Here is a 10,707-nt window from a genome sequence, read left to right on the forward strand (position 1 = left end):
GCACCGCTCCGGCCCCGCCCCATCGCCCCCGCCCATTCTCATGTCAGCCCCGCCCATCCCCCTGTAAGCCCCGCCCATTCTCCTTGTAAGCCCCGCCCATCCCCCTGTAAGCCCCGCCGACGTCCCGCCCCCGGCCCGGCCCGTGGCTGCCGCCGCTAGGGGGCGCTGAGGCCCGCGGCGGCCGGCCCTGCCATGGCGGCTGCTTCTCGCGGCATCTCGCGCGATCGTGACGCGGCGCCACGTGACGCGGCGCCGGCCGGGCCGCGCCGTTCGGCCCCGTGCGAGTGACGGGAGCGGCACCGGGAGCGGCACCGGGAGCGGCTCCGGCAGCGCCACCGCCACGGCGCCTGCGGGCGGGGCCGCCGGGGAACGGGGCCGGGGGGAGGGCAGCTGACGGGGGGACTGAGGCCGCGCCGGGCCGGCGCTCCCCGGCTGGCCGCAGCGGGCCGCGGCCTGCTCCACACGTGGGGCCTGGTCCCGCGGTGCGCGCCCGGGCCCGGCGGGTCGGCGCCTGCGGGCGGGTTCGGCCCCACGGCCTTCGCCCATCATGCCGCCGCCGGCGGAGCCTCCGGCGGAGGCGGTGCCCGAGCCGGTGCTGGAGCAGTGGCGGCAGTACAACGAGACCGACCGGCAATGGGCGCTGCGCCGCCGCTTCATCCTCCGCCACCTCTCCGCGTACCCCGGCGCCGCCATCGACCAGCTGCTGGCGCTCTCCGTGCTCTGGACCAACCACGTCTTCATGGGCTGCAGGTGAGGCCCGGGGGACACACGGCGCGGCGGGCGGTCTCGTCTCGCCGGGCCCGGCGCTCGCTGGCAGCCCGGGGTACCCCGCAGGACGGCGGGGACGGGGCTGCTCCGTGGGACAGGGGTGCTCCGTGGGACGGGGGTGCTCTGTGGGATGGGGGTGCTGCGGATAGCAGGCAGGGTGGAAATTTGAAGCCGGGCCGGGAGCCCCCGCGGGGAGAAGGGCCCAGGCTCCCGTCGTGGCCGAATCTCGGCCCCAAATGCCTTTTATAAAGTAGCCGCAGAAAACCTGGGATGTAAGGGGCTGATGCAGGAGGGCTCCTGTCCCTGGCCGGTTTTGTTTGCTCAGTGTTTGTGTGTGGAGGGTAGCAAGCCGCTGGAAAAGTCTATGTGTGTTTTGAAAGTAGTTAATGTCCCGCCCCCAGGACTCGTTAAGCTTGTGGTGCTGTGCTGTGTCATTTAAGTGAGGAGAGAGTTTCCCTCTGAGCACAAAGCAGCCTTTACAGTCCCCTGAGCGCTCAGCTTTTCTAGGAGGAATAGCCTGGAGAATGGAAGTGGTTTCGTTTCATCAGGATTCCTGTCCCTAGCCAGGTCATGGAGATCTGCAGAAACGTCACCTACGTTCCACTGACACCTTTGGTGTTGTGACTGTTTTTAACTGGACGTGGGGACGGAAGCAGTTGCTCAACGACCAACTTCTGCAAAGAAGAAGTGCAGTGCAGTGGCAGAGGAGCTTGTGAGCACTGATGGCACATGGATGGACTTTTGTTAATGTTCCATCCCGGAGCCTTGTGGGGGAATACTTTGTGTTGTCTGTACAGACCAAAGTCAATATCTTTAAATACAGATCTGCCTGTTTCCTTTTTTTCCCCCCTGGGTCAAGTACTAAACTGTTCTGCTCTGCAAGCACCAAAATTTAGCATAGCTTTAAAATAGCTTCAAATTCCAAAGCCTGTATTAAATGTGTTAAAATTAAGAATATCTTCTTAAGGTACAGTCTCTGTGCTCCATCGGCTCATTTTAGTGTGTTGTTGTGTTTTCTTAATGGGGACCTTCTTTTTCCAGGGCTTTTGGGAATGGTGCGATAACCAGCCACGAGGAGCTGGTAACAGAAGTGAACAGCTCTATGGGAAGGTCCCAAATGCCAAAAACTGATGCAGTTTAAGCCTGTTAGTGCACATACTTTCTGTGATGGACTCCTTCACCTGCAGCTCTCTGGGGAGAAGAGATTTGGGCAGAATGCAGTCTGGAGCCATTACCAGTGAGAATGTTTCCCCAGAGCCGGTGTGCCCAGCTGGGAGCACTGCAGGGGAACACACTGTGGTGTTAAAAACAGTTCCAGCTTTACTTACAGTTGTCTGGGGAAGGGAGGAATGTTCCCTGGAACTGCCTTTTGCTGCTTGGGAAGAGTTGTTGATTTATCAAGTGAATGGCTTCAAAGTTTGAGTGACTTTTGTTGTTTTGTCTTAAGTTTGTTGGTTGGTTTTTGGTTTGGGTTTTTGTTTTGTTTTCCTAATGCTGATTACTTGTCGGCTGTTTGTCAGAGTAGCTCAGTTGGTTAGAGCAGCGTGCTGATAATGACAGTGTTGTGGGTTCAATCTCCATATGGCCATTCATACAAGACTTGGACTTGATGATCCTCTGGGTCCATTCCAACTCAGACTGTTCTGTGGCTCTGTGAAGTGCAGATCAGAGTCTTTGCTATGAAATCTGAGTGTTCTGCTGGGAGATGATCTGGAGAATGTCCGTAAGGCTTAGAAAACATGATCTGTGAGGAAGGGGTTAACTAAAAGGCTGCATTTAGTTTAGGTGTGGATGAGAGAAGATGCTCCTATTCCCAGATATGTTAAAGGTGGCTGAGAATGGGGGCAGTGGTGCAGGAAAGCACACTGCAGGGATCAGGGTAAGGGATAACCTGTTAAAGTCACAGCAGAGACACTTCAGTTAGGTATTGGAGGCACTGGGTTCCTCTGGTCAGATTAAACAAACACGTGTTGGGACTGGTTGATCTTTCCCCCACTCCCCAGCAGAAATAGGAGCCCCAAAGGTCTCCATACTTTGTGAAGAAAAAAATACGTGTCAAAGCTGACACTGTTCTTGCACGCTGCTGGAAAGTGACATTGTCCATCACAGGTACTGTCTTCTTGTCCCTGTAACCCAGAGAGAGAAGCAGAGATTCCCACTCCTCTCCCTTTTGGCTGTGAGAGGAGGAGGAGGTTATACCGCTGTCTAACCTCCCTTTGATCCCTCCTGGCGTTTTCTCAGAGCTTGTCACAGCCACCTCACCTCTGTCGTGGCTCAGGAACATAAAACATTTTGGTTACAGCACCCAGCTAGAATTTAGTTTGGCTTTTTAAAGAGTGGTCGATGAAGGCTGAGCAGTGCCTTTGTCACCTGATCTGGCAGTTGCAGTGTTGGTGACGTGCAGGCTGTGGCTGCTGCCCCACACTGGACTCCAGTGCCAGTCTGAGCTTCTGTGCTTGGTTCACTGAAGCTGCTGCTCCTCCTCCACACCCCTGTGTTCATTATTGCTCCTGGCAGCTCAGCCAAATACTGTATTTTGTCAGATAATGTATTTAAATTTCAGCTTAGAACACTGTCAGTGTGGTGGCTGCATGGGTGCAGAGTTCGTGCAGAGCCAGGTCAACTGGTGTGTGGCTGTGTGCCCACGCTGCCCAGCTGTGGTGGGGGGACAGTGGTCAGTGCTGTGCTCTGCTCCCACAGCATCAGAGGAGTGTCTCCCTTGCCCCAGCCGCTGTGTCTCAGGCAGCTGTAGTTCTTGTTTTACATAATAAAAGCTTGTGTGTGCATGTGTGCCCCGTGGGGCCGTGTGTGTGCCCCGTGGGGCCGTGTGTGTGCCCCGTGGGGCCGTGTGTGTGCCCCGTGGGGCTGTGTGTGCCCCGTGGGGCCGTGTGTGTGCCCCGTGGGGCCGTGTGTGTGCCCCGTGGGGCCATGTGTGTGCCCCGTGGGGCCATGTGTGTGCCCCGTGGGGCCGTGTGTGTGCCCCATGGGGCCGTGTGTGTACCCCGTGGGGCTGGCTCTGAGGTGTTTTGCTGTTAACCCACCCAGATACGGCGTGCAGGTCATGGAGAAGGTTCTCAAGATGGCTGAAGGCATCGACATCGGGGAGACACGGTCGTACGAGTTGGTCCCCAACAGGACACTGAAGAGATACCGCTCTCCATCGGACAGTGAGTACACCTGCCTGTGTTAGAGATAATGACCCCTTCCCTGTCCGTTTGGTGGGCATCACTGGGAGTGTGGGGACACCAGTGTGCCATGGGGCCACCTCAGGGACAGCCTGCACAGCAGACTGCAGAGAAGTGCCCGTGGTGTGCTGTGCCGGACTGCAGCCGTTCCCCCTCCTCTGCTGTGTGTGTGATTCACATGGAGTTCTATCTTTGCTTAAGAAAATACCATTTTTCATTTCAATTATCAGGTGATTGGTTTCCCCTGGAGATGGCATTGGGAATCAAATACCTGTGTGGCTTTGTCCACTGTGGTGAGGGGTGATGTTCTGACCCAAGGAAGGTTTGTACACAGAGATCTGGAGTTCAGTTCACTGATGTTGAGTTACAACTTGCCTGGAGCTTTGAGGGGGTAGGGAGCAGAGATGATGTGTGGTTTTGGGAGCTTTTTTTCCTCCCTGCTGGGACTGGAAGAGTCCTGTATATGTCAGCTGAGTCCCATGGCCTCAGGGATCAGTGTTCCAGCTGTATCTTTTCCAGTGGAGGAAATGCAGCAGGCAGAGAGGGCTGGCAGTTGGATGATGCTGTCTTCTCCATGGCACCTTCAGAGCTGCCTGCCCTCCCTCTGGAGAGGGGCAGGAGCTGTGCCCTGGTGCAGGCAAGCCCCTGTGTCAGTTAGCAGTGTGGCTGTGTGAGGCACAAATAGTCAGCACTCCTCTGGGCTTGGATATAATCCCTTGCTCTGCCAAAGTTGTTTGCCTTACTTTGAGAGCCAGCAATCTTTCTGTGCTTCATGGGCCAACTGCAAAACTGAGGAGATACTGCTTTTCTCCCATGTTTTGTCTGTCACAGGCAGCAGCTCTGAGGGTTCTCCAGGGCTTGTTGCACAGACAGCGTAACGAGCTGTTCTGCTGGCAACAGCCTTTAGGTGCTGCTGCAGTGCAACCATCAAAATACAAATGGGGGAAGAAATGCAAACCTTGCCATAATCCATCAAAACTGATAGCCAAAGGATTGAATGTGTAGGAGCTTTGTCACCTGATTTCAGTATGAAGGAGGGGCTGTTTGTGCTGTGTGCAGGTGTTGTTTTCACCTGCAGTGAGGTGGGTGGTGATACCTGTGCTGTGGTGGTTGATGTCTAGACAGTTGTACTGCCTGACCTACAGCAGGGCTGCACGCACTGGTGCTGGATTAGGCAGCATTTCCTGGCGCTGAGGTGGCCTTTTGCTCCTCCGATGAAATTACACACATGTACCACGTCAGCCTGTGGGGGCTGAATCTTCCACAGGAGAAGTCTTGTGTAACCATCTCTTAGATGTAACATATTTGCTTGTCAGCTATTTGATTCTCCCTTTCTGCTGTATCTGTGCACGTCAGGATAGTCTGTCTCATTTGCATTTCTTCTGGTGAAGAAACAAGAGGTCTGTCACTAATGGAGCCCCTGGTCGCTGCAGCTGTCCCTTGAGGCTCGAGCAGATTTCTTCATGTTTGGTGCCCTTAGGCCCAAAGCAATTACTGAGAGAAAATGTGCTTCTATTAATTCTGTACAAGCCCTGTGCATTTTGGAAAGGAGAGTTCAGTATCACTGTGTTCCACCTCAGATTAGAAGACCTGAAGATAAAGTAGTTTATCTGACATCATCCTGCAACCCTGCAGCAGTCAGATCTGAGGCTCTAGTCCTGCTCTAGTGTTCTGTGTTGTTGGCCACAGTTTTACTTATTTTAGTAGATTTGATTGGATTAACTTCAGAAATGACCTGATGGGTCAGTGGGCAATGCTGGAGGGCAGAATCATGTAAATATGTAGAGATTTTTGTGTGGTAGTTGTGGAGGTGGAAATACTACTGTAGTGACCTGTAGAAGAATGATTTGTTGTCTTTGATCAATTGTGAATGTCTTTTGGAAGGAAACCTTCTGGGTTTTGGCTAAGGAGTGGAAATCCCACGTGCAGAGCCTGCAGGCTGCTCTTGAAGATCACTTTCTGAAAACATTGTCTCCCTGTCATAGCACATATTGGTAATTGTTTAATTTTCTTCCATCTCATAGGTCCAGAGCCAGAAGAGACTCCTGAGCCGCCCAAAAAGATGGTCCCCAAGTTCCGAGTGCGACCACGCTTTGAGCCCATACACTTTGTCGCCAGTGCCGAGAAGGATGGCAAGAAGGACAATTCTCTGGATAACCAAACGCAGGAGGTGAACCAGGAGGCAAATACAAACAGCATGGCACAGCCAGCTGAAAACTGTACAAATTCTTTGATGAATGCACGGGATGTGGATCCCCAGTTCTCCAGCTCAGCTGGGCTTGGCTTTACAGGCCCAGCAGCAACAGCAACAACAGCAGCAACAGCAGCAACAGCCAAGAAGGCTGTGAATAGTGTGGACTCTACCACAAGCAGCACCTTGCCCGTTTCTGTTTCCCCTTCAACTGCCCCGTCTGCATCAGAGACTTTCCCTCCATCAGCAATAATGCTGAAGCAGAGCTTTATGGAGAAACTGTCAGCAGCTGTTTGGAAAAATCTTACTAATCCAGATGCAAACACCGGGACAGATAAAATTAACTTCACGTATCTTTTGACACGTTCAATTCAGGCATGCAAGACAAACCCTGAATATATTTATGTTCCTCTGAAAGAGATCGCCCCTGCTGACCTCCCCAAGAGCAAGAAGCTCCTGACAGATGGCTTTGCTTGTGAGGTGCGATGTCAGAATGTCTACCTGGCCACGGGCTATGCTGGCAGCAAAAATGGATCCCGGGATCGCGCCGCGGAGCAGGCAGTGAAGCTGCTGAAGAAATCCGTGGAAGTTCGAGTTGTTCAGCGGAAGTTCAAGCACACCTACCACGAGGACCTGGTGGTGTGTGAGGCAGGCGTGTGTCGCCCAGATTTCCCTCCTGCTCTCAAACCTCATGAGGAGTTCGTAGTTGCCAACAGGGACTGTGTCCCAATGCAGCCTGGTAGCGATTCCACGAAAGGTTCCGCGAATACCAGCAAACACTGGACTAGTTTTGTCCTCACAGAGAATGCCAGTGATGCAATAGGAATACTTAACAATTCTGCCTCATATAACAAAATGTCTGTTGAATATAAATATGAGTTAATGCCCAACCGCTCGTGGCGTTGTCAGGTATATCTCCAAGATCACTGCCTGGCCGAGGGATTTGGTACAAAAAAGACCAGCAAGCACGCAGCAGCTGAGGAGGCACTGAAAATCCTGCAGAAGATGCAGGCCAATATAGCATCCCTCAAAGTGACCCAGGTGCAGAAGGTGGGCTGCTCGTCGCGAGGCTCGGGGAGGAAGAAGGACCTGAAGGACCTGGTGATCTATGAGAACTCCAGCAACCCAGTGTGTACCCTGAATGACACTGCCCAGTTCAACAAGATGACGGTGGAGTACGTATTTGAGAGGATGACGGGCATGCGATGGAAGTGCAAGGTGATGCTTGAAGATGAATTCATCGCAGAAGCAGTTGGAGTGAAGAAATCTGTAAAGCATGAGGCAGCAGAGGAAGCCGTGAAAATCCTCAAAAAGACTCAGCCAACTGTTGTTAATAACCTGAAGAAAGGCACCGTCGAAGACGTCATCTCCAGAAATGAGATTCGGGGTCGATCAGCAGAAGAGGCTTTCAAACAGAAGATCAAAGAAGACAACATTGGGAACCAAATTTTAAGAAAGATGGGCTGGACAGGCGGTGGCCTAGGGAAGGCTGGTGAAGGAATTAGGGAGCCTATTTCAGTGAAGGAGCAGTTCAAAAGGGAAGGACTTGGGCTCGATGTAGAAAGGGTGAACAGAATCGCTAAGAGAGATATTGAGGAGATCATTCGAAACTATGCACGCTCAGACAGTCATATTGACTTGACTTTCTCTAGAGAACTGACCATGGATGAGCGGAAGCAGATACATCAAATAGCTCAAAAATACGGTCTTAAAAGTAAATCCCATGGGCAGGGACACAACAGATACTTGGTGGTGAGCAGGAAGCGGCGCAAGGAAGATCTGTTAGACCAGCTGAAGCAGGAAGGCCAGGTTGGGCATTACGAGCTTATCATGCCCCAAGCAAACTGAGGTGAGGTGTCCCCTTTGACCAGAGACTGAGTTTCCTGGACACTCAACTAAAGAAAGAGATGCTGCATTTTTCTTGTGGGTAATAATGACATTAAAGTCTTTTACTTTGGCAATATAATTTTTAAAATGTTGTTAGGTGTTTAGGACCGACCAAGTTCTGTTCAAGAACGTTAGCACAACCCAAAAGCAGTAGTGCTGTTACCGTATGTGTCTTTGATATTACTTGTTCCTTCACATTTTAATAGTTTTATAATAGCAAACACACATGTCCAACAAGAAGGAATTTGACATAATTTAAAATTATAGGTCCCTTATTCTTCTTGAGCAAGGAAGGAAAAAAATTTTTTTTTTTTTTTAAGAAAAAAAAAAAGCAAAGGAAATGCAGTCTGGGGGCATAAACCTGTATGTAAAATTGGTATTAATGACAACAAAAATAAAGTTTTATTTCTGGAAAAAAAAGGTTTTGTCACACTTAGTATAAAAAAAAAAAGTGTGAAAACTTGATTATTCTTGAGAAATACATTTATCGAGGTCTTGTCTTTGCTGTGTGTATGTACAGTATGTAAACCTTAACCAGTTTAGTGGTAGTTTTATTCATAGATTTCTGCCTTGAGTCTCCCATTCTGAGAATCACTGAAGGCACCTTCATCGCCAGCAAATGGGACTGAGAGAATTCCAGCGCGTTTCTACCTTGGAGAACGGTTGACATGTGCAAATACCATGGTGAAGTGTGAAATATAAAAACTGGAGGTAAATGCAGAGCCCACGCTCAAAGATGCTCATGTAGCTTGTGGGGACTGTTATATAACTTATTTTTTTACTTGGAATATCAGCTCTTTAATCCTGAACGAAACCGATTCTGTGCCTGGTTATTTCTCCGTTCCATCCCTGTACCAGTTGCTTGTGTCTGGTGAGGGAAATTGCCCAGGGAACTCCTGGCCTTGCTCTGACCATGTGTGAGTGTGGCAGCTCTCCAGGGCTGGCTTGTGCTCCCAGGAGGCTGGAGTGCTTCCCTGCTTGCTAGGGAGGCAGCCTCTGACCTCCATCTGCGCTGCTGCACCGGCAGGATTGCAGGACAGTGCTCTGTGAGCCTTGGAGCACACTCACTGCATGCTTGGGAAGCTTAAAGGGTAGGAATTGATCTTGGAATAGCAGGAGTGAGGTGTGCATGGAGATGCTGGTTATTCTGTCAGCAGTGGGGCCTGCAGATGCTTCATTACCATTAAGCCAGTCTTAATGCAGTGTTTCTGTTTGGTCCCCTGTTGCTGTGTGTCAGCCATCACTGTCAGTTTGCTGCTGCTTGTATTTGCCTCCATCTCTTTACGCCCTCCCCTACCTTTTTTCCCACCTCCTGTTCTAGTTTGTTTTCAAATGCTCTCAGCTTTGAGGTGAGGATGCCTGACCTCAGAATGTCCTGGTAATGAGCAGTTAGAGGGACTTTCATCCCTGAGGGGTGATGAGGAAGAGCAGAGACTGCCCTGGCGGGTGAGACTCACTCAGGAAGCAGAGAATGAGTGTTCTCTCTGCCTGGCTGCAGCACAGCTTCTGCCTGCTTGGACTGCTGAATAACAACTTGCTGCTGCTGCTGTGAAAAAATAATGTGGTAGTTAATTCTGAAAGTAGTTTTTTTCCATTTTGTGTGCATTTTATATGCATTATTTCTTCTGTCTGCATTCTGCTCTCAAGAACACTGGGCGCTAGCAGATGGTGCTGTAGGAGTGGAAGAAGCCTGGTACTTTCTAGGGAAAGAAGTGAAGCTCCTCCTCCCTAACTTGGATATGCAGCAGGTCGTTAGAGCTTGGCAATGCCAAGAAAAGTAGTTAAGAGCACCAGTGGTATTCAGGATGGAAAATGCCTCTTTTGGGAGAGGTGGGGCCTGGCTGTAGTCACTGTAGCTCAGCAGGGGTAGCTGGCCCAGGCAGTCTCTGCAGGACATTGTGTTTCCTGCCCCGGGTGGTGGCTGTGCAGGACCTGCTGTGGGGCTCTGGTCTGGCTGACAGGGCCCTGCCCAGGAGTGAAGACTGGCAGCGTCACTGTCCCCAGGGAGGCTGCAGAGCCTAAGCCTTGGGCAGCACCACAGGAGCTACGATGGAGTCTGGATAAAGGCTGTGCCTGAGCAAGGTGTGAAGGTGAGATTGATTTTCTTTTGCTCATTTCTGGCTGCCTTGAGTCCACTCTGTTGTTTTGGGGTTTTTTTGTAACTAGTGAAACAAACACAAGAGTGGTGCAACTACTATGAGGGTCTCTGGCCTTGGAGGGACTTGGCCCCTTCAGCAAGGGTTGTGCTTGCAGCAGGCATTATAGCTGCTCCATGTATGGCACAGAGCTGTTCAGGGGTACAAGCTGTCGTTACCACAGGTATGAATTTGCATTAAATTTTTTGAAAGAGCCTAGCCACTTCTATCTTAATTGTGGAGAACCAGCTTTTGTTACTTGCCACTCATAAATTCTGTTTTCCACCTCCTAAGACAGGAGAAAAATAAGTGTGATTCCTGCATCAATTGAGCCCAGGAAGGTGCTGTAGCTACCTCAGGATAACAGACTTTTTAGTCCACAGCTCAGTCCCAGCACTGTCTCTCCTCCCCTGCCCCTCCTGGCTCTGGAGCTGACTTGCTCATCCTGCACTACCGCAGGCACAGCTTTCCCCCAGCTGCTGCCCACAGCAGGAGGTACTGCACAGCACTGGAGCTTGAACCCCACACCCAACTCCTAGCA

At 51.3% G+C, this 10,707-nt stretch overlaps 1 protein-coding gene across 1 annotated transcript; it reads left to right on the forward strand.

The window, feature by feature from the left end:
* The first annotated feature begins 260 nt into the window (after positions 1–260).
* NKRF (NFKB repressing factor) lies at positions 261–8,451 on the forward strand. The gene is made up of 3 exons (XM_085060462.1): positions 261–750; positions 3,814–3,935; positions 5,978–8,451. Exons 1-3 carry the CDS (start codon positions 548–550, stop codon positions 7,990–7,992), a joined length of 2,340 nt encoding a protein of 779 aa, XP_084916588.1. The 5' UTR covers positions 261–547; the 3' UTR covers positions 7,993–8,451.
* Positions 8,452–10,707: the final 2,256 nt, after the last annotated feature.

This window comes from Lichenostomus cassidix, chromosome 4A (assembly GCF_008360975.1).
Source record: "Lichenostomus cassidix isolate B80296 chromosome 4A, HeHo_3.0, whole genome shotgun sequence".
Taxonomy (NCBI): Eukaryota; Metazoa; Chordata; class Aves; order Passeriformes; family Meliphagidae; genus Lichenostomus; species Lichenostomus cassidix.

What these genes read in the sequence shown, in the direction of transcription:
- NKRF (XM_085060462.1), top strand. Translation starts at nt 548, where the DNA reads ATGCCGCCGCCGGCGGAGCCTCCGGCGGAGGCGGTGCCCGAGCCGGTG. An exon ending in CACGTCTTCATGGGCTGCAG is followed by an intron (nt 751 to 3,813) that starts GTGAGGCCCGGG and finishes TAACCCACCCAG; the next exon opens with ATACGGCGTGCAGGTCATGG. An exon ending in ATACCGCTCTCCATCGGACA is followed by an intron (nt 3,936 to 5,977) that starts GTGAGTACACCT and finishes TCCATCTCATAG; the next exon opens with GTCCAGAGCCAGAAGAGACT.